General features: G+C 36.0%; 1 protein-coding gene across 3 annotated transcripts in view; it reads left to right on the forward strand.

Moving 5' to 3' along the window:
• KIF18A (kinesin family member 18A) overlaps positions 1 to 8605 on the forward strand; it is a 32183-nt gene extending 23578 nt beyond the window's left edge. For 2 of the 3 annotated variants that reach the window (XM_048307034.1, XM_048307033.1), the window contains exons 14-17: positions 2460 to 2943; positions 3456 to 3560; positions 6197 to 6306; positions 8013 to 8604. In XM_048307034.1, coding sequence (XP_048162991.1) covers positions 2460 to 2943; positions 3456 to 3560; positions 6197 to 6306; positions 8013 to 8161 — 848 coding nt within the window. In that variant the 3' untranslated portion in view covers positions 8162 to 8604. Of the gene's footprint in view, positions 1 to 2459; positions 2944 to 3455; positions 3561 to 6196; positions 6307 to 8012 lie in introns of all 3 variants that reach the window. The other variant, XM_048307035.1, reaches the window with a different exon arrangement.
• Positions 8606 to 24598: the final 15993 nt, after the last annotated feature.

Consider the following 24598-nt stretch of genomic DNA (forward strand, 5'->3'; position numbering starts at 1 on the left):
GTTGATAGTGTCAGAGAGTAGTTGTTTTAAATTGTTCATAAGTAAGTTTCTTGTTTGTTACTAAATCCTACCAAGTCTTGGAGAAATACATCTTTATCACAATGGGCCTATTTTATTTTGGGTGGAGGTAAAGATTTTTTGGGCAACTTTCAGGCCCTGTTTTACTGCTATTTCCATTCCACTACTCATGGAGAATATATGAATTAACTTAGTGTTTAGATTACAATCAAGGCACTGCATGTCAGCAACCTGCTGCATTTCACCTGGTGAAAGCTGGTCATGGATTAGATGTGGTATAAGAAAATAATATATTTTGCATTTTAACCGAGAAAAAGTCCTTTACATACATAAAGTGAACTTTACATAGGTGCACACATAGACAAATTCACAGTTCAATTATTTCATGTAGTCCTCTCAGGCCCAAGTTTTCTATGTATTTGTTTCTTCAAAGCTGGAAGCAACATAATAGAATTGTAATCGTTCATGTAATAAAATTGTAATCGTTCATGTATTAAAATTGTAATCATTCATGTAATTGTCCACACTACTTTTCCCATAAGGAACTTAAACATTGTTCATTCTGACACTAAGCCCCTAAGTGAGGAATAAATGTTTGCTTTGTTTTTTCTAAGTTGAATAATTAAGTTTTCAATATTGAATTAAGTTGTGACTACATAGAATAGACATGTGGCCTATATCTAACCATCTCATTTACTTACTCCTTGTACACACTTTGATACTACCTGTTCTATCCTCCTGGAACAGGTATAGGTCTCACTGTGATCTTTTAAATCCTTTGCTGTCTCTTATAGCTCTATTTTGTATTTTCTAATTGGGCATCATCTCATGTAGCTGGGTATCCAATTGTATGGCATGTCTAGTACCGAAGTGTGTAGGCAACAACGGTGCCGAGATCATCCCTCATTGGCTTTTCTTCAATGAAGATCTTACTTGGGCCGTTTCCCCAAGACATCTGATTTCTCAGGGTACTTGGGGAATTGGCTTTTTTAAAGCATCTTGGCAAATTGGGTTGCAACTGGTCAATGAGGTAAAAATTAAATGGGGCCTGAGAAATGGTAAGCAGAGAAAAAACTGCAACTATTTAAGCCTTGCTTTCTGTAACAAATCAAGCTTGTGGAGGTGAAATAATACCATACATACATGTTTTTAATCAGTCTTTGTCCTGTTCAAAGAATGTTTTCAGAACAGTTGAAATGCCCTAAGTGTTAACGCATGAGAGAGAACTATAGAAGCATTCAGACTGAGGAGTTCAAACTAGCTTTCTTAGTCTGAGGCAAAAATAGAATGAAATTTAGAAGAAATAAATATTTATCAACACTGTACTAGGAATACCGTACCTAATTCCTGAGTAACTTGCATGAATTTAAAAAGCAGGGGTTCTTTTTGCAGTTTAGTTGCTCATAGGCATGGAGTAGGCAATGCAGAAAGGAGAAGTATGAATCTGTGGCTGCCAGCTGAAGGGGAGCCAATCCACAGGTATTTTAAGGATACTAGGCTTCATTTCTTAAATTTGCACTGGAAGTTAAATATAAAAGCACTTGGGGTTTTGACAGCCCTCTCCTGCTCTTGATTTGTTTAAAAAAGAAATTCCATAGTTTTTTTGTTATTAACTGTGTAAGTCACCAGTTGCCTACCCATTTGAACAGTGAGCTGTGTCTTAAAATGATCCTCCTTCACTGAAAGCTTGAATAAAAGAAAGGCCTTTTCTGTCTTACTTTGTAGATTGCCTTTATTACCACCTGCCTGAAAAGAAAAACATTATGATACTTCAAGAAAAATAGTTTAAATCAGGATGAATGAGAATGGCCAATTACACTGTATTGCTTGCTTTATTTTTGAGGGTGGGGGAAGTTATATTCTAGAGCTTTGCTCCCCACAGTTGATAGAGTGGGGTGAGAGAATCCTGGTAACTTTGCTTCCCCCTTTCCAAAACCCTGCTTTCTCATTTGCAGTGTCAGATAATTTTTTCCCTCTAAATGGTTCTGTGTCATTCCTTTTTCAACAGTCTCTCAATATTCTGCAAGGTACTTGCTGGGGAAAAAATGGCTATGATCAGGAGTCAGACGTAGATTACTTTGATTGTTCCACCTTAAAATATGAGTTTTGTCGTGGTAGTGCAATAATTTCCAATACCCCTACTCTTCCGTTCCCTCTTGCATGTGTCATATCTTACTTGTGATTATTTGTATAACCTCTGGGATTAACTATACCAACCTATGCATATTTATAATACTTTGAGTGTCACAGAGCAAATACCATCTTGGACTAAGGAGCAATAGAAATAATTTCACTTATATGATCAAGTTGATGTGAATATGAAATAAATAGGATTTGTAATAATTTCTGCTAATATCTCAGTAGGGAAGAGGAGGGAAAATGCAAGATTTAAGTAGTACGTACAGTTAGATGTGCTAACCATTGTTACTTACGCTTCACAGGCACCTCTTTTGGTACACCATCGCAAGAAATGAATAAAAATACACAACAAGTGTTAGAATGTACAGAACCACCACAGAAAAGAACTAGGAGGAGGCTGATGGACTCTCCAGTCGTAGCTCCAACTCCACCTGCCTCTAACCGATGCAGCCTCCAGCACCTGGAGGATTCTCTTGCCAAGGAAGTCTACCCTATAGTCTATACACCAGACTCCTGCAGAAAGCCAGTACAAAGCTTCTATACTCAGACTGTGATAAAGAAGGCTTTACACCTTGCAGGCCTAGAGGAAGTCAGTGCATGTAGTACAGATATGCCAGTCAAAAAGGCCAGTATTATGGACACTACATGTGATGTAATCCCAGAGTGTGATGAAAACGTCATGAACTCAACAGTAATTCTCTATGAAGGTACAGATGAAACAACTGAAATGTCTACTTACTCATCTGTAAAGGAGTCACAGCCATGCAGCAATAGCATTGTGCAAAGGTATTTTCCTTTTATATGGGCAAGAAATATTACCAAATAATTTAATCCTGTCTGTCTTTACAGGTGGGTTTTTCCATTTATATCCATTTTATAAATAAACCCAACATTTTGAAAATCAAGCCCTCAATTTTGATCAACATTAGATTCAATTCTGCCATTATTTGAAAACAGTGTGTTAGTGACAACAAATGAAGTTGAAAGCTTTTCCTGTTTTATAAGATACGTACCAAAAAGAAAATACAGCATTTTTTAAACTGATTGTGATGCCTCAGGCAAGTTACTTTCTCTAGGCCTTATGTTTCCTGTCTGTAAAATGGATACTTAACCACATTGTGAAATGCCATGCTTAAAGCTGCTGTGTATGTCTGAATTCTGCAAAGCTACTTCAACATTAATGAAATGAATTTCCAGTTTTGGTTTTCAACTTACCATATATTTGTTTACAGTTAAGAACAAATTTACTTGACTTTACCAAGAATATGTTTTACAAAAATGTAATTCCTTTATTTCAGACTTGATCTTTCTTCCTTAAGAAACAAAAATTCTGCTCCGGTATTTGAGAAGCCCTCGTATATGGCAATGACTTCAGCTGCTCAGAGAAAAAGAAAAGTATTAAGGTAGGATTAAACTAACCCTTCTATACAAAATGAGTTTTCATTTCTTATGTTCTTACTTCAGTTTCTATATTCTATTTTAAATCTGAAAGCATCTTGTACAATTCATTTGGACCTGCATGTGACATGTTGAGATTCAAATATGTTTGAATTCAATTGAATTTTTTTTTGCTTTTCCAGGTAACTTCAGTAGATTTTTTTTTTTTTTAATCTTGGTTTAAGAACTTCTGTTTTAATAATTACAAGCTAATATCATGTCTTGTGTAGCTGCTTGTCTACTCAAAATAGAAAGATGGCACATAATTCTGAAAAGAGAAATTTCGTCATCAATTAAAAATCTAAGTTTTTTGAAAGCATTCTGCCTTTTCTGGAACACATTAGAAACTACCAAAATAAAAAGCAGGGAAAAAAATATACATGATGATAGTTACATGATCAACTTTGTTTTTCTGATAATTCATTTTCTGTCTCATATATTGTGACTTAGTTTTTGTGATCTGCTCTAGGAAGAACTTTCATATCATCACTTCTGGTCTATGACCCTAAAAGAGGCTTGTTAGTAGGAGCACCAGAAAAGCTGAAACTGAATAGACAATAAGTTGAATTGTAATTTTTTTGTGTATGTATTTCTGTGGTTGGTTGGTTTTGGGTTTATTTAATGTATTAAAAACCTGATTAGCTATGGAACAGCTGATGAAACAGCTGGTCTTTTTTTTTTTTTCCTATTTCCAAAAGCAAAAATTGATACAACCTTTTTTAAAATCATGTTATGAGTCACCTGTTGCTAGACAGTGAGTAGAGCTACCATCACACAGGTGTTATGGTGAATATCTCAAGAATGTTGGAGCAAGTCTATAGATAGATCACAGGACATGGAAGAAACTTAAACACCTTTTTGTTTAGTAGCACCTTTTTGTTTATTAGCACCTTCAAAATAGAGAATTATCCTAGGAGATCACATTCAGCTGGTCTAGTTTCATGTTACTATTCCAATTGTTATCAATTACTGTTCTAAACTATCTTGCTAGGATGAGGAATAAACTCTTTTGCTCTAGGATGAGAAAAGAGGCACTGCTCACATTTTCAAAGAGCTGATTATGAATTTAGCAAAATAAATCACCTGTTTTCTGAAACCAAGCTAGTTTTTTCTACATTCTCTCTAGGGAGAGGTGGGAACTTCTGGAGCCTGATTTATCTAGTCTTAAGATAAAAGTTCTCAGACAGGCTTTTAAAGTACTTTTTTTTGTAATAACTATGTAATAATTTTAAAACATGTATGTATATGCTTATTTCTTCCCAAAAGACTAGCTCTTTCTGCTCACCTTGTTTCTTTTGTGTCTCAAACATATTTCCCAATTTCCAAGTTAGAATTCCACTACAGAAAAATCCCACAACTTCTATTCCTTTTATAGAGATCATTCTGCCTCAGTAACTTGTCTGTATACTGAGATTCTTTATGGTTTTGTCTAGCAGTTGATGATGAAGAGAAGGGATGAAAACACGTTTGTGAAGCAGGAAAGGAATATGCTCCTACTTTTCAGAGTGTGCCTTCATTCTGTTTTCTTCTTTACTTTTTCCCTCTTTTCTCTCCCGTGCTTTCCCTGATTGAAGTGGTTCTCTCCAGTCATTCATCTCTTTCTAATGTTAGAATAAAAATATAAATTTCAGTCATATTGTCCACGTTAGAAGTATAATTTGAAACAGTCGTATTTTGAGGATAAAGGGGTAAGAGGCAAGTCAGTCATAAGAGAGACTATTTTACCAAATTACATTCTTATTGGCATAAGTTCCCTTGCAAGAAGCATGCATGAGTAGATTTTTAGGACTGGCACAAGGCAAGTCTTAGCCTTTGCTGCTTGCTGTATATTTTTATTTAGGCAGAAAATTATTATTAAGAAAGTGTGAGTTAGGGGACTATAAAGTGGAAATAATACAATATTTGTTACAGGAATAGGAAAAGCATAGGAACTTGGAACATAAATACAATTAGCTTGTTTATGAGGCTGTCTTGCTGAGTGGAACCGAGGAAATTTGTGAGGCAGTTGCAAAAGGGTGAGATCAGATAGGTTCATAATTTTTGCTGTAGACCTTAAGTCCATCACATAAAATGCTATGGATAAAATATAGAGGTTTTGTTTTAATGAATTTGAAGCTGTAACAGTTTTCTTGCAGCCTAGTTAAAAAGTATTGTCTGCAATGAAGCCACCCCCTCCAACTGTGTTGGAGGCCCTAGAAAAGTTATTGTAGCAATAAAAAAATGTGATTTGTTCAATAAACACAGCTTGGTCATTTCAAGGATTTTGTAACATGCCTTAAGATTATTTCTTAGTATAATTTGTATGTGATGACCATCAAACTGACTTCTGTAGTTTCAAAAAAAATATGACATATTGTCTTGCCTTTTAATACAAGTGGCAACATTAGTTCTTACTTTCACAGTTGAAGCATTTTTGTAAATTTTTAAAAAGGAAAACAGGGACTAGTATCCACAGATATACATAATAAATTAGTTTATTGTTTGCATTCTGTTATGATTCTATGAACACTGGATAATATTTAAAGTACTTCTGCACTGCAAGGCCTAAACTACTGTAGTAAGCTTAATGACTGTACTTTTACCTTTCTGGCAACTTTTCCAGTTCTGCATCAAACACTGTGTTGGGCAGCCGGGAAGACCCGGTTTCTGCAAAACGCATTCGACAGGACATCTTGTTAAGCCACGCAGCCTTGCGAGTACCCCAAGTGTCTGGTAAGTGTCAGAGCTTGAGTGGATGACACTGCATTGGTAACAGTGATTGTACAGCAAGTGCAAAATTAAGATTGCTACTCAATTTATTTTGTCAATTTAATAGCATGTATTGCTGTGATAGTATACTAAGCCATTGGTTTGAATAGTATATCCCTTTATTTTAAAAAAAATCAGAATGTCAGTTATATAGATAGTATGTAATCAAAATTCAACAAGGTTGTTGGGAAAACCTTTTCCCCAAGAGCCAAGGTCTTCCACCTAAAATAGTTTATGTACTTGTTGAGAAATTTGGTGAATTTAATTACCAATTTTGCCCAAATGTGGTTTATCAGGAAATAAAATTCTCTAATAATTTCCATGCCTGTTTTTAATTGTTTGCCTTATTTTGCAACACTACACTGATTTGTTTTAACAGATAACAGGTTTTTTCGGAGACTTATTGGTCTTAAAATTTGGGGCTATTTTGGGCAAAAACAATAACTGAGGAAAAGTTATTTTGCTTCTAACATACTGCTGATAATATTAGCAAGTTCTATTCTGTGAAAGTTTGCCTCAATTATATGGCTTCTCTCTGAGGTGCATAAATCTTTTCTGTAATAAAATCAGTTACAAATAATTTTTTCAGTGAATGTTCACAAATGTCTTCACAACTTTATAAAAACCTCTGCCTTTTCTAGTGCACGGGACTAAGTTGCTTGGCACCTGCAGCAGATTTTAATGTGCTAAATCTGTACAATTTTCCTTCATCTCTACCCAATTGTCTCCTTTTCCTCTCTATTTTCAATGATACACTTAATGATCTTCTTGGGCTGTTTAGAGGAGATCCAAAATTAGTTTTAAAATTTTTGTCTGCTCTTCTTATGAAATGGAAAAGCAATGTGAAAAAATATTTCTTTTGTGTAGCTTTTTCCAGCGGCATGGGCAATACACCAGTTTTACAGCACATACATGTTTTTAAGTAAAAATTGCTTTGAGGAAGCAAGTACATATGAAAATGTCTTATTCTGAATTCATGAGAAATGTTGAGGTTGTATTACAAGAAGCTTTCTGGAAACTGAATATCTGAGTCTAAATTCTGTCTAACCAAGTTACTTATTTGGCAAATTGCATACATGGTTATATCAGTATCAATGTCTACTGCAACTGACCAGGTTATGAAGTTAGCGCTATTCAATCATGACTCTGGAATTCAGATACTATGTAATGCAAAGCATGTTTTGAAATGGGAATAAAGTTTTGATTGTTCAATGTTTAACTTAATATGAAATACACTTTATTTTCAAGAGCGTGCATTACAAGAGCAGAATAAACCATAACCAAATACCTAAGAGGAAAAGTTGTTTACAGATTAAAAAGACAAAACTTTCTCTAATGACATAGTGTTCATTTTTCAATCCTATTCTATAATAAGAAGGCTTAATGACATTTTTACATATTCCTACACCTTTGTATAGACCACTGTGCCTTTTTGATAGCATCTCAAGCCAGTTGAGGGTCTAAGCATGCGACTTTCTAGACAATTAAAACACTGGATTGCTGAGCTAAAATTGATTACATTTTTGCATATTAAAATTAGGCTTTCAGTAAAGGAAAGAAATGTGTAAAAATTCTTGAGCATATTCTGAAACGGTGGTCCATGTAGGCTAAATTCTACTTACATTTATTGAATGTCTCCCTATTTCTAATAGCATTTCTTTCTTCACTAGGAATGAAAATAAAGAGCAGGAAGCAAGAACAGAATATGTCAAGAAACTTTGTTAGAAGCCTTTCTCAAGGAAATGTGCCGCTGGATGTTAAATCAAGGACATCAAAAAATCTTTTACTTCATGTTTCCAAGAAAAAAAATAGGATTTAGTTCTGAGTTCGTCCATATTTCCAGCAGGATGGATGGATAGCAAATGAGAATAGGGTGAATTGCCTTTTCCTCTTGTAAATAGTTTTGAGAGTTTTGTGATGGAAATCGTAGAAAAATTATTTTGACCCACTAAATTATTTTTATTGGAGTAGCTTCCTTGTGTTAACATTATTTTTCATTTTGAAGCAGGTAAAGCAGATGCTAATATTAGAACATGTTCATGCTTAGCATTAGCATGCCAGTTTGTTCTTAGATTGTTAGCATCTACTGGTGACATAAGTAGTTCCAGGAGACAGAAAAATATTTACAAAATTTTTAAAATTTTTTTATATTTCCAGTTTTTAGTCTGTTACTTGGTTGTAAATGTTCCTGTTCTGTTTTTTCAATTTAATTCAGCTGTAAATTTGTTTTTATGTTAATTACTTCAAATAAATTTTAATATTATTAAGAGCAATATAATGTGAAATGTATTTGTAGCAAAAATGTTCCTTTCTTCTCTTACGAAAAATGCCTAAATCAATTTTGACAAATATTGTTATAAGTATGTGTAGTTTACAATGTATCTTCTAGTAAATTATTAATATTCAGAGACAGAGCAATTTATATATAGTTATACTGTAACCTTGACAGCCTTCCCAGCCTTCAGAATGTCATTCCTAGTGTGTTTGGTCTGTGCAAATGCAAGCATGTGAATTTCTCCAATCTAGGGAGAGCCAGAGGAAGAAGGTCCAGTAAGTAGTTTCAGTGGTGTCAGACAGCTGTCTGAAACAAGGAGCTTCCAACCTGATCAGTTCAGTAATATGAAGTATGCTGCAGAATTTATATTTGACACATTGTAGGAGCATTTTTCAGAGGCTTCTGAAGAAGGAAATGGGAGCTGCCTGCAAAAGCTTTCCAGGACCACTTGTGGAAGGAGCAGACAATGTTGCAGAAGCTGTCTTCATTGGGGAAGTTCAAAGAGGAAGAAATAATTTCTTAAGAAATAGGCATTACTAGCTAAAAATACTGAGATGAGATAAATTGAATCCTCTTAGTTGCATTTTAAAAGGAGTATAGGTGATATAGTTCTGGTGAGCCTGGGATCTTGCTGGTAGTGTAATGAGAACTGAGAAAATACTGGCTGTAGGAACCAATATTTCTCTGCCTGTTTTGAAGGGTTTTTACCCCCCCTGAACAACACTGTTTTAACCTCCAACCTTGGAAAAAATTACCAACAATCAGACAAGAACTGGAAAATACAGTGGTGTGAATTTGGGGATAGACTACTATGTAAGATTGTCACAGGGTGAAAAATTCAGAGGTTTTGGGCTTCTCCTTTTAGTAAAATAGATAAGAGTAAAAAATATCAAAATGGAGGATTGTTGTTGTTCTCTAAACTTTCTCCCTTCTTCCTTTACTACTCCATATTCTGCAGTAAAAATAGTTTGGAAGGATTGGACAGAGAATTCTGCAGTTCTTGGCCGTGTTACTGAATAATTGGTAGGAAAGTGAAAATAATAGACGTTTTTAGTAACTGTTGGTTAAAATATCTTTAAAAGGCCATGTAAATCTTGATAATTAGACTTCTCTCCTGCTTTCTGTGCTCTGTGTTATGCCTGGGTCATGCTAGTGGCTCTGTTCCTCTGATAAGACTTAATAAACAACTATCTGGCAGCATTGAAACTCCAGGAAAAGTCTCAGTTTTGAAACTCCTTGCAAGGACTCTTAAAAAATTCTCTCCCATCAGGAGGGATTTGATTTATGGCATGGTTCAATGTCAATTGGCCATGGAAAAGGCTTGTTTGAAGCCTAAAAACTAGAATGTGGGACTTGTCCATGTAGCAGGGTGATGTAATTTCAGTAGAATGAAGAGGGAGGGTCACTTTAATATTTCCCTATCATAATGAACAAGATTTTGGAATTCATTTATGATTTTGGCACCTGATACGGCTTAAGTTGTAAAGACCATTTTTGCTTTATGGGATTTTCTTCAGATTCTCAGTGTTTAATATAAAATGTATACAGGGAGCTTCTTTTGTTGATATCATGTATACAAGAGGCATGTTGGGTTTTGCTTATAAATATAGTTATAACAGTCATTGCTCTTGTGGCATGTAAGACTTACACATAGATGTTCATAGCAACCTTGAAAGGTTTTTAGACAGGCTTGTGCATGTACCATTTTGATAGTCAGCCAAAACACAAAACTGATAAATCTCATGTTTTCTTAATGTCTTTTGCATACCCTTGAGTGGAATTGGTTGAATTGCAACACTTGGAGGGTGTTGCTAAAAGAAAAATACTGAGAAAATTAAAAACTGACATGAGAAGTGATTCAATCAGAAGTTGATTATACGTTTGTTAGGTAGGTATTTGCCATTTATAACTATCGTAAATGAAGTGTTTCCAGAGATATAACAGATTGAAGCGGGATTTTTGTATTTCAGATTGCTCTTGAGTAATATTCTGCACTATTAATTGTACATACATTTGTTTTCTTACATACTGTGAACACATCTAGACTTCATAAGCAGAAAGTGCTTCACAGCACATTCCACACACATTGCTGGCACAAAACTTTTCATAACTTTTCATTGCCTGATAAGTTTTTTTGTCAGATTGCCAGTTAGGTAGAAAGCAAAGGGTATCTGGGAAGTAGTGGAGGTATGATATAGCCTATTTAATTTTCTTGCCAATCTACTTTGACTGCTACCTGCTGGGTTGTCTTTGCAAACTAAATTAAGTAATAGCATTTATCTGAAGTACACATTTCATTGATTTCACTGTTGTACTGTGCAGGGTTAAATTGTGTCCGTGTTGCAAGTGTGAAAAGGATGTTAAAGATCTTGTCCCACTGGGAAATTCTTACAAAAACATGTACAGGGTGCAGGGTATAGTTTGTACTATTACTCATTTACTTGCTTATTGTCATTGCAGGACCAATGAATTTATAGGAGTTATCTGAAGTGTAGGCTTGAGAAGCTGTGAGTATTTTTTACTGGGGATGGAACTGGATACAGGAGAGAGGATATGCAGGGAACAATACTGTTGTCAGTGAGGCTATAGAGGCCGGGCCATTTTTAACGGGCTCTACGTCTTCATACCCATTTTGCAAAACATTATTTTCATTATTTTCATTTCCACCCAAATAGCAAGTATTTTAGTGACTCCTTTTGAGTAACTACCTTTAGCTGTGCATATGGGCCTGCACAGCTATGCTTCAGTGTCTTGCTGCCTTGTGCAGAGGCATATTGAAAATCAATTCAAAAATCACTTCTGTTGATTTTTATAGAAGTGTAACAACCTGTGTTACCTGATAATAAAGACTTGTGCAAACTTCTATCCAGAGACACCTGTAGATTTCTACAAGTGTAAGGCCCCAATCAATTTGCTCAAGAAGACTTTTAAAAGGGCTTACAATGGTTTATGTACTCTGAGTTTAACACACAGGAGAAATACTGACAAGATATTCTCAAGAGGCCAAAACAACACAAAAGTTTACTGGCACAATCAAGGAACTTTGGCAAAAGGTTTAGCACAACATTCAATCAGCGTAAGACGCTTCTCAGAGCATTAACTTGGCCCATTCAACTTAGCAAACTTTAAGCCCATTCAATTTTAAGTTACTCAAGAAATTCCAAGAAGAGAGAATTAGAAGAAGAAAGACAGAAAAGCACATGTACAGCTTCCTCTTCTGGCTTCCAGCAGTGTTCAGATAGAAACTCCAAGATGAAGGTAGGGTCAAGACAAATGCTTTGCCTTGTGCTCAGCCTTAAATACCCCTTGGTCTTCGTAGGCCTTTCCCCCAGCTGGGACTTCTTGTCATTTGGCCACTCAGGAGCTGAGTTAGGGCAGAGAGGAGCATTGCCTCTGGTGTGCCTGTGATTGGCACCACTGCCAGGCTGGGATAGAGGCTCCAGGGCTGGGGGCCGTGGGGCAGTTCAGTACCTCACCATGGCAAGGCCTTGCCTGCTCCCTACACCCCCACATGCATTCCAAAATGTCTCAAGACATCAATCTTTCTGTTGTCTGAACAAGGTTGTATGAAATGGTGTGATTCTTGAGGCTGCACTGTACAGGGCCAGGAGTTGGACTTTGGTAATCATTGTGGTTTGCTTCCAACTCAGAATATTCTGTGATTAAGATCACAAACAAAATAACTATATCTGCTGTCCTGTCAAACTGACAAAGCACAGTAATTTGATTGGATTATTAGAAAAAGTCATTCATGGTGGTGGGAGAAGTTTCCATAACAGTCTGAAGGTAATGAGGCATCTGCTCATTGGAACAAATGTTTTGGGATATCCTCTGCTGAGGCAACTGAGTGTCTTGTACCTGTAAGTTTGGGTACTTTGGCTGCAGAAGACAGCAGGTACTATTTCGAAGCCTGACAACATAATGCAAAAATAGATTTTTGTTAGCAAAGTGATCCACCATGAAAACCATGTGGACTTCTATTAGTTTTCTTTCACTTTGACTGGATTTTTGAAAATGTGAGTGTAAACAGGCATGAGGAAATTAGTTTTAACAACTAGAGAAAGTAAACATTCTTAGAAAATTCATCCACTGGAGGTGTAAAATATGTAGTGTTCCCTGCAGGAAATTCCGAGAGCTGACTTAATAGGGAATAGATGTAATGGCAAATGGTCTATTTAATTTTTCTACTATGTAGTGCTCTTGGAAAAATTATTCTTGTTTTCCCTGTTGTTTGAAATGTAATTGTGCTATATGCATTAGGTCTAAAGGTTTTATGTAGCATGACTATTGTACATCTAGATCTACAAGCAAGTGATTGAATCTAACAGTAGAATGACTCATGCTTTAAAAGAGTTTAACTAAAACAATTTTCATTTTGTGTTCAAATTTTATTCTGGTACATGCTGGCATTATTGTTAACTGAATACTTGTAGTTATATTTCACAAAGTATTACAGTTTTTCACCACTAGCTAGCAAATGCATGTAGAAGCTACTGTACCTTGAATTTCAGTGAAGCAGTTGGTTCATTTACTTAAAGATGTCCCCAAAAAGAAAAGATATTCAGCTAGACTAACTTTAGATATAACAGCAGTTCTGTATTCTGAAGGAGACTGCGAAACCAGTGAATGAGTTAACTATATGATTAACATGTAACATATTTGTATTGAAATTGAATAGCTAAATTCCTGTTGTTCATCCCAAACTGCATAAAGACTGTGACATAGGGAAAACAGTCTTTAAAAATGAGAAAACACCATTGTAATTAGAGGCTTAATCATGTCTAGATCCAATAGTCCCTCCTGACACTGATGGAGACTACACTTCTAGACACCAGAAACAGGGCCTGAGCAGCACATAGGTGATGCCTCAAAGTTTATACATCACCCTCTTAATATGCTCACATTCAGTGGCTTTTGTAAGCCAGGGTGGGGGGGAAGGAAGCCCAGAAAAACCACTAGAGTGTTTAACGTGGGAAGGGGAGGGGAAATTAAAAATGTTTAAAAATAGTCTGTAAGAGGCAGATAAATGCTGAAGCTGTTCACCCTAAGTATCTACCAAATCAACCTTTGTGGGGATGGGCAGGGAAGGGAACAAATACTTAAGAAGACAAATAAAGGAGAAGCTTAAAAGTCAAAGTCTGAGTCTTTCAATACTGGAAGTAAAAGCATGGAATCTGTATTTATATGAGGAAAACCAAAAATAATTTAAAATAAAATTTTCAAATCATTTGCTAGAAGTGAAAGTTAGTAATTAAATAATTCCCCTGTCTCAGGGCTGGTGTATAGTGGTTCAGTAAAAAAGTAGTCAAAGAAAAAAGGCCATGATAGAGACCTTAAAGGAGGTAGAAATCGGAAAGGAATTCTTGAGATATGTTAAATGAGACTTGGCAGAACTTTTCTTGGCAAGAGATAGGTAAATTTGTCATTTGAACATATCAAAAGCACCCTTATCAAGTTGGCAGGGGTCACCAAGATGAGGGATGGGGTGGGCGGTGCAGCTGACATGCTCAAGGGCAGGACTGCCATTTGGAGTTAAAGGAAATAACCAGCAGGAGCCTTTGCGGCCATCGTAGTGCAGGGTTGGAGTACAACACAAAGGCTGAGAGAGTAGGGTTTGCTTTTAGCTTGGCTGCCAACAGCAGCATAGATCAGAGGGGGCTGAGAAGACAGGGTAATAGTCTGCTGCAGTGCATGGTGGAAGATCAAGAAGTGGTCCTAAATTGAACCAGAGGTGTTTCTAATGGTAAAGATAACTAAGCACTGGAACAAGTTACCTGTGTGGCTGTCAAATGTCTATCCTTGAAGGTGCCAAGAAAGAACTGGACAAAAGCGTGTTGGACTCAATCAGTGTTGACCTTGCTTTGAGCATTGAAAACTTAGAGGCTGAGCTAGATGAACCTTACAAGCTTTCTTCCAACTTGAATCATTCTATGACTCAAAGGAAAGGAAAGAATTCTCAGACTGAAGATCAAATAGAAGATACTCTATTGACAATTTTTGTAAAGAGTACTAATAGAGCTGTCTCACCAGCCAAAAGCACTAAAAGTCAAATTTAGAACAGCTGAATAACTACAATATGAAACCTATTGCTTCAGTTGTTCCTAGTATCTGTGACTTGTAAATAGGCAATATTGTTCTTGTGGTTTGGTTTGTTGGTTGGGTTTTTTAGAAGCTCTAGTATTCTATACAAGAAATAAAGAATGTAATAAGAAATCTGTTAGAAAACATGTCTAATGGTCTAGTCTTTCATTAGAGGGAAGTCTGGTCTCACAAATCTATTAAATTGCTTCACAGACTCTGAGCTTATAATTGAGATGTAACTGCACAGTGTAGTCCACTTATATTTTCAAAACCTGCCAGAACATAGCTCATGGTAACTATTAAGGAAATAAAGCTGCTTTGGGGAAAAGGCGGGGGGATCCATGTAAGAGTTAATTTATGTTTTAGAAGTCAAAACCAAGGGGTAGGAATACATACTCAGTTTTTAGAACAGAGGAAAGAATACTGGTGCAGTCCAGGTAAGCATGCTAGATCTATAGGCTTTAATATATTCACAGATTATTTCAAAAAGGGGTTCAAAAAGGGGTAAACTGACTAAAATTATTTAAATTGAATTATTCAGTTAGCTGAATCAAAAGCTAACTATGAAGAGGTGGAGGACCATGTCAACTGCTGAAGAACTGGGCAATAAAATTACAAATGAAACTCAGTGTCAATGAATGCAAAATAATGCACAAGAAGGAAAACAGCCCAAACTGTGCGTATATGGCAATGGGTTCTCAAATAGATAATATTACTCATGAAAGAGACCTTGGAGTTATTGTAAAAATGCCATGAAAACATCATCTCTGTGGTCAAAATAGCACAGGAACGGATAGAGAACAAACCATTGTGTAAATTCCTTGCTTGAATCTTGGTGTTGTCCTACACATTTCAAATAAATATAGTTGAATTACAAAGGGTATAAAGATGGATGAGAGGAATAATTAAAGCAGTGAACAGCCTGAATACAAGTAAGGTAGTTTTGGAGCACTTCACCCTGGAAAGTAGGTGATTGAGGAGTTGTGTTTAAGGCATATGAAATAACGAATCGTGGAAAAAGGGACTATGCAACAATTATTCACTGTTTCTTACTGTATGAGAGCTAAATGGCAGGTTCAAAACACATGACATTTCTTCCCTGAATAGCATATTTGTTGACAAAATCTGGAATTTAAAATGCAGTGGATGTGAAAAGAGTTGAGTTCAAAACTGATTACACAAATCTGTGGAAGAAATGGTTATGGGGAGCTGTTGAATACAGAGAGACTGGTTCTACAGGTGCTCAGGGCAGTGAACAAATAGGGAGGCAGGAGAGTATGCTCTGTGTCGTTCTTATCTTTGGTTCTGGTATTTCCTTTAGTGTCTGCTAAGGGGTGTTAGTAAAGAGAGGAGACAGGGCTTATGGGACTTTTAACTCTAGTATGTCTATTCTGAGTTTTTCCTCAATATCTTAAGTTCTTAATACCAAGAGGGTGGTCTTCCTGACATCCTGTGTAGTCAACAGCACAAAAGAGCGTGGAAGAGCCTCTCTTCCAAAAGGCAGCTCAGAATGGCAAGCTGGCTTGGATTCTTTTGGCAATACATGCACCTGGCAGGTAAGTCTTAGAGGACCTTCAAGTCTGGCACTCTGGATATCTCCTCCCAAGTGAATTTTATGTTGACTCTCAATATATTGTGTGAATTTATAATAAGGCACCCTAATGAAAAATACATTAAAGTTTCTGACCTTATAGCCTATTTTGGACATCTTTCTGAGATTAGAAGTCTTAGATTAGAGTCTACCCTAGTTGAGATAAAGAGGTCTGGGAACCGTAATGGGCTCCAAGTGCTAGTTTCTGATCTCAGCAGAGTAATAGCTTCATGTAAATTAGGAATTCCCATTTTGGAGAGTGACAGAAAAAAGCTACAACAAACTAAAACAAACCCACCAACCCCCCCCCCCCCCCCCCAAAAAACCAAAAAAAACCAAAAAAAACCAAAACAAAACAAAACAAAAAAAAAAAAAAAAACAAAAAAAAAACCAAAACAGAATCTTCATATATAAAAAACTTGAAAATAGTGATTTTCGTCTTGCATCATAATCTTATTGCATAGTCTAGCTTTGCTTTTTCATCTGGTTCACAGTTTGTCTTCCCTCCAGCTGACCTTTAAATCATGCATTTCCTAGTCTTCCTAACATTCTGTGGCACTCTTCTGTTCTTGTTCACATAGAAGAGAAAATATATGTTGAACATTCTGAAAGATACAGAGGGATTAATTTTGTGATTGCTTTAGGATATTTCATTTGAGATTCATTGAAACATTAAAGATTAAGAAATTTTTAAGCACTGAAGGTTCCACTGGAAAGCTCTAAAAGCTGTATTGCCTTCACACAATTCATACATCCAGAAATTAAAGGTGCTATGGAAACTCACAGAAGTATATACTGAATATGATGAAATAGATCAAAATTATAGAATATTTTCCTAATGAATCAATTCCCATTCCTCAGTCCCTGGTCTAAGACTTTTCAATGATGATCAGAATGCCCATGTGTGATAATTTGTGTGTTTCCAACTCTCCCCCTTTGCACACAGGCATCTTACCTAGTCTCCAGCTTAAACAGATAAGATTGATATTTTTTCTTAAATATCTAGCCCTTTTGATGGAATTGCATTAGTCATGATCTGGAGCCATTCAGCGAAGAGGATAGAGCTCTATACAAAATCTCATTTCTTGTGTAAGATGGAAGTAATCTTTTGAAAGACACAAAGGAAGAGAAAGAATGTTCTTTTAGTTTTTGGCCAGAGTGATGGTTCCTTTAAGGAAGTGGGCTCACCATTCACAACAAACCTTTTCAAGTTCCTCCATTTTGAGTGCTTGAGACAACTGAAGCTTGATATCAAATAATGTTGAACATGTGCAACAATTTGCATTCACGGCAGCAACTGGTGGAATCAGGCTCTTTGCTCTGAACATACAAAAAGGCTTAAAAAACCCCTTAGCTTTTGGAAAACTCAGAACCTTAGACTTTCAAAACTGGCAAACAAAATTAGCTGACACTCTGAACATTTTGGCTTTTATCTTAAATATTCTGTTCCCCTTGTGTAAAATAGTGATAAAAATATCCTCTAACTTCAAAAGGGTGTTGGGAGGATCAGTTCATTAATGTTTTCAAAGAATTCAGATGCTGTAGTGAAATCACCATACAAAATCCCATAAGGAAATTAATAATTCTGTATTCATTGTAGGCTTTGGGTTGTGGTAAGTCAATAACACGTAAGATTATATACTGCATGAAAGGGGTATCAAAAGAACTTTTTTTTTGGAAAGTAGTCTTTCCTTCTGTGAGTGCTGTCCACTCAAGGCACTCCGTGTGTCAGGAGCAGTACAGAAAGCAACGTTGAAGCTATGGGGAAAGGCATCTGTACTGTAGGACTGGACACTCAAAGACACATTCATATTGCATAGGCACTCTTAAAAATGTGATTTTGATTTGACAGTCAAACATTCTCTTAGTATAAAATCTCCTAGTGCTGTTAATATGTGTTAAAGTAACTGAAACATATATGCTTAATCATCCACTGAGAGAATCCTGTTAATATGGTTTAAAAGCAGCCCTACACTTTTTGAACCTAACACACCATATTTCAAGTACCTGTCAGCTTTACACAGCAAAGTGAATGCAAAGAATGTAGATTTCTAGAAACAACATGGGAAATGCATTATAATTGCTGTCATGAACCTGAGGATCCCATTAAAACAGATAATCTGGGGATCTAGAGATTGGGCAACACCAAACTTCTTTGTTTCATGGAGTTAAAAAAAAAAAAAAAAAAAGCCACTCAGAATTGTTCAAACTATTCAGAACTGTAAGAGCTGTAAACATTTAAGCAGGAGCTCCAGATAACAGCTGTGCTGATTCCAGTCTAGCTGCTATAATGGAAGATGAAATCAGAAGGCTGATAGAAGTCTAGAAGTGGATATAACAAAGGTGCACAGTTTCTGTAACCTTATTAACATCTCCTTTAAATGTGTACATTTAAATAGTGAAGAATGTAAGAAAGCATTAAAATTAGTGGAAACTGGTAGGTGATATTAATCCATGTGGTCAGGACATTCCTCAGCTGAAGGAGCAAGGCTGCAGAAGCTGATGCTGTGGGAGATCAGTCTGGCACAAATTAGAGGCAGGAAGGGCAGGTGGGGGAACACAACCGCTGGGGGAAACATGACATGTTCAAGCCAATGGTGACAGCTGTGCAGCAGTTGAGAGTCATTAAGAAAGAATGTTTACTAGTGGAAAGTCAGATGATTAAATGCATGCTACAATAACTGGCCGTGTGGGGACAGTCTGGACTAGAGATCGGTAAAGTGAACACAGTACAGATACTGACCATCTAAATACAGTCAAACAAATAAAATAAACAAATAAGCAAAAAACCCACCAAACACAGTATCATTTGGCAATTATATAAAGATGTCAAAACAGTCATTCATATAGAAATTTAAGGTTAATTTCTTGAACTATTGCATTTAGGCAATCTAGCCAATTAGATGCTCAAAACTGACTTGAGAATTTAAGAAATATATATTTACTGGGCAAATTCTGAGAGATTTAAGTTCTGTTGGGTGTTTGTGAGCACTGTCAGCTGTCAGAAGGAAGAATAAAGGATCTTCAGTGGATGATGCTATGTTGTGGCAAAACAAGTGGATTTTTCATCTGTAAGGCAGGCACTAAGGATTGTGAAGAATGGTAGTTACACCTGCCAATTCTCAGTAATAGAAATGTCAAAAAAATAAGGGGTGAAGGAAAAGGACAAATTTTGAAACCAAGAGTTTTATGTTGCAATATTTATTTCTCAATGAGTCAAGTTGGTTTTTTTTTTTTTGTGAAGACAAAATATGTGTTCTTTTAAATTGTACACTCAACAAGAATAATAGCTGTATAATGCATCCCTGCCAAAAGATACCACTGAATCCAGGACTGAAAGAGTAAAATTGAGAGTCCAAGTGTCCTAATTTAACTTTCTCTTCGGGGGCTTTAATTTTTATTTAAGTTTTACCAAATTATATTATAAAAAGATTAGCCAAAAATATCTCAACTTTTTCAGTTCCTAAGGGGAACCTGAAGCAGAAAAGGGAACATACTTTCTAGATGCTGTTCACTTTTAGGAAGAGAATTAGATCATGTAAGACACTGCCCCTACAGATTCATGCACAATTAGTCTTTTTGCTCTCAGCATCATCATTGTTATTTTCTAAAAGCGTTTTAGATTTTCCACTGTAGACAATCTCAGTTACCCAGAAAATATTTTTAGATAGCCTTTACTTATTATGTAAAGTATCACATTCATTAACAAATAAATGCTAAAATATAACACCAAATAAATGATTTTTTTAAAGTTAATTAAATTGGTAGTAGAAGTTAACAAAGGGAGAATTAATTTGTATTCTTTAAAACTGTGCTATAAATTAGTGGCTATCCATTTCTGGAAGTGTTTCAATATAACTTTAAGAGTAGACTTGGAACACTGACAATTTGCGTCTACAATTTGTAGGAGAAAAAGGTAAATATATCATTACTAGATTCTATTATATCCACAAGGTAATGAAGCAAGAGATTAAAAAAGGCTGCCAGACTATCACAAGATTTTTTTTCAACACACAATTTTTTAGAAGCCTGTGTGGTAAAACAAAGAACTAACACAAACTGTTGGATGGGGCTTCTGAGGAGAATGAAGGTGATAAAATGCACAACTGTTCCTACAGCCGCACTGTGTACACTGTCACTAACAATGTTACTGCTGCTGCTATTACTCTGAGAAGGTGTTAATGCTTTCAGGCATATGCTAAGCTATTAACCCATGTTTCTTCCTTTTTATCCTTTAGAAAGCCATAGGAAACTGACATATTATGGCAACAGAATCTGCTTTCTTCTTTAATTAGACTTTAATTTTTTCTTTTTTGAATGCAAATCGATTGTTACAGGGAGAAAACATCTTAAATTTCTGCTCTCCCTGAATGCAAGAGTATGCAAAGACATACTGTCAAGTCTTCATTTCAGTCTTTGGGAGGAAGTTTCTTCATGCCAGCAATGAGGAGTCCTCAGCTGCTCTGCTGCTCCTTGGTTTTCTCTGCAGGCAGGAGATAACAGAGGTTAGTTCAGGCCACTGTGCAGCTTTTTGCTTGTGGCCGTTGCACTGTGTGTTGGACCGTGAGTGATGCTGTACTCTGATCTCTACTACGTCTAGACAGATATTCATAATGAAATAGATGTCTGGATAATGAAGCAGACTTTCACAGTCCTAATGGGATTGATGCCTACAGAGGCTGGAAAAAGAGCAACTTGCATTGCACCCTCCTGGGCTGCTGGATTTCACAGGTAAGATGAGCATGGGCAGTCAGGGTGGCTTTGCTTTTAACCTCACTTTCTCCCCACGTGCTCAGCCCCACTTGACCTGATTTGGGCTCTCAAGGCTTGGCTCTGTGGAGGGTTGCACAAGCATGTTGACTGAAACAATCAAGAGAACTTTATACAATACTTAATCTCATCCAAAATTCTCCAGAATATAGGGTTTTTTTCAGAATCAAATTTCCGTTTTCAAATATTGTGTATAGCCATGATCTTCTAATGAATGATGGAGCATATGTTTACTTGCATATCTTTATGCTTTTTGGCATGTGGAAATCCTTCCCAACTAAAATATGAGTGACTGTAGCTCCCTAAGGCTACCCTTTTATGCTTCAAGAGTTCCTTGAAACAGTAGGTCAGACTGGAAGATGTTTGTATGAGTGCAAGCAGTGGCAAGTAGCAGAGGGGAGAGTGCAGGCAATTGATTTTTCTTCTTAATAAAATTGGACAGCAAAAGAGAGTACATCCCTAATGTCAGGAGCAAGTTACAAGGCATTCTCATAATCAGTACAAAAAAATTGCTGCAGAACATAGTTACAGCGAGACAGCAGAAGTCATAGTCATTTCATCCTCATTCTCATCTATATGCAGAATGGTTCCTTGGGTCTTCTCACATTAAGAAAATCTGAAAAATTTAGGAGTTGGGAAATTTTTGAAATAACTATGGAAATCTCTGGGCATTTCTCCAGTGGTCATTTTAGGATGTAGTATTAGAGTACTTTGGGATTCATTTTCATTTGCTCTTCTTGAGAGGAGCCCAAATGCCCACTGGACCTAACCCTGCCTGTGCTGAATGCAACCTCCCAGTCAAGAGACTTACTAGTAACTCCCTAAAGTTAAACAACGTTCATGGGTCATTCGTGTCCGAAGTTTCCCTGCTCACTGTTGCCAACGTAGCTACAGAGTCTCAGTGTAGAGAACTTGCAATGTATTCAGTAGGCATACATTATGCAGTTTCCCTTGTAACTGATGACCTTTCATAACATACCTGTGTGTTGGGCATTCATCAGCTGTAATGTGATATAGAACTCATGTAAGTGTATCTCTACAAAACCCATTAAATAATATATGGATCTATTGAAAAAAGTATAACAAAAGGAGGCGGTACAGCTTAATAGCCTCCTTTTCCATTTTTTTTATGAGGGCAAAATTCTAATTTGTCCTTATTTCAAATACTAATTTCTGAAATTCTTTTAAAATTAAAATAATCTTTAAAAATTATTTTGCCACAAAGTACATTTTCAGTATGTCAAAGGCTATAAACATATTTTACAATATTCGTAAACATGTATAGATTTAAAAGATGTAAAATTAAGGCAACAACAGAAGAGAATGCAAAAAATTTCAGATCCTTTGTATTTAAATAGTTTTTCAGAAATTACTTTTTGATGGTTGTTTGATCAGCCCTTAATGTACATATGTAAAAGAATATGCACTGTGCATTTCCCATAGCATTTACCATAATCATGTGCTTAAAGACAGGAACCTTTTTGAAATCTGCAACTATACTAATAGCATTTCAGTCGATAGAACTGTTTACAATGGATGAAATATTCCCTATGATTAATAGGGCATCCACTGACATGAATTTGCTGATAAGATATATCACTAAAAAAACATATGAAACAATATTTACATTTTGGACTACTTTTAGAGGCAAGAAAATGTTTCATCTTGGGCAGGTAAGCATGAATAACATGTGTTCAGCTTTAGGAAAGAATGCTGCAGTAAAACTTAGGTATTTGTACTAACAGTCTTTTAATCCTTTACTGTGAGTTTTTCTGCTTTTTGGTATACCAAATTCTATATATAGAAGAGCTGTTATGGACCTTTATGGTCTGATTTTTTTCTGAAATATTACATACATTATCACAGTATGCTTGTATAATGAACTGAATTATATGGTTTTGAGCTTTAGCAGTGTGTAAATAGTTTGAAGATATCACACACTTAAAAGATTATATACGGACATCACTGGCAGAATGTTAATTCATTAACACTTACTAAAAGGACTACATTTAGTCCATTTTGTGGAGAATAAAAGAACCTTGAAGGAACTCAGTCAGTTAAAACTTCTAATTCTTTAAAAATTCGGAACTCTGCTTTGCAATGCATAGCAGAAGAACTAGGATAAGCTAAGCAGGAAGCATAACCTATGGAAGAAGGACAAATGTTAACTGCTGCATAGTTGAAACTGTGGCAAACTGAGCTGGCTTAAGCTCAGCTCCATCAGGACTGATGTTTCCAGTGTCATAATGGTAAAACCGCTTGTCTCTATGTTAACAACCTCTCTACATCTACAATGGGGTACACAGGGTTATCTTCTTATCAATTAACTATTTGATAGCATGAATTTGTGAACCAATGGCTCATCCTACTCCAACGAAACTTCTATGGCCTTTTTTGTTTCATTATTTGAACTACAGAAAATAGTGTCCAGTCTCAACTGAGGCAGTTATTTTAATTGTGTGGAATAACTGCAGTGAGCAGAATTAAAGCAAACATGTGTATGGTCCCCTCTTGGGTTTGTTCACCTGGTTTTCTTATAAAGGAAGTGTTTTTCATTGTCATTAACAAAGCCATCATAAAACAGGTCTCTTATGTCAATCATCATAAAAATAAATGTTTCTTTCAAAATTTTCTTAAATGTCAGAATTAATTTTTCATTAGTACTGCAATCTCTTTATTTGCCTATAATGAAAAAATACTTTTAAAAACAGCTAAATTGTTACTAAGTTTTGATGCAGTTAAATATTTTCAATGAGGACTGCTTAACTTCTGTCTTGTCTTCTTGTCTCCTACTGGGAGGTATTTCAGAGGATGCTCCAATTTTCTAATCTTCATTCCCTATACAAACACAGTTTGTCAAGAATTTTAACATCTTATAATACCGGATTTTTTTGTTTCCTCTTAGAAGTGAAAAAGGGGCTGATTTCTTGTCTTCTTGGCTGCTAGTCTGGGAACCTTGGTATACTTGTAAGTGGCCAATACTGTTAAAGTATAATGCTTCTGTGTGGTCTAATAGCATTCTTTGTCTTCTTTAATCAGAGTATTTGATAGTCATCAATAAATTCTTGATAATGTGTCAATAAGACTGACACCTCCCTTTATCTGTACTGTAATAAACATTCACAAAGATAAACACTAACTTTTAACAGCATGTTGGGTCAGCCCTAGTTATTTTTAACTTGGATGTGGGATTCCAGACTCAATTTTAGAATAAAAAGGGATTTATAATAACTGCTGGTTTTGCTGGGAGATGGACAGTTGATGCCATTTATTTGACCCTTCGTTCTTGTCATAGGGATACAGCACATGCACTGTTTCCTCAGTAATCTCACTTTGTGGAAATAAGTATATCACAGACTGCTATAATTTGTGAACTAGTGTGGTTATGCAAATGGTTCTAATTTTGGAACTTGCTAGGAAACAAGTTTTTAAGTTTCAAAGTTTTTCAAATTTTTAATGATTAAATGATTCAGTCTCTTTGGTCAGCACCAGCTGTGGTCTCACATGACAGGATTTCTCTTTCTGTCTCTTATTTGAGT

The sequence above is a fragment of the Corvus hawaiiensis genome, chromosome 6, assembly GCF_020740725.1.
Source record: "Corvus hawaiiensis isolate bCorHaw1 chromosome 6, bCorHaw1.pri.cur, whole genome shotgun sequence".
Taxonomy (NCBI): Eukaryota; Metazoa; Chordata; class Aves; order Passeriformes; family Corvidae; genus Corvus; species Corvus hawaiiensis.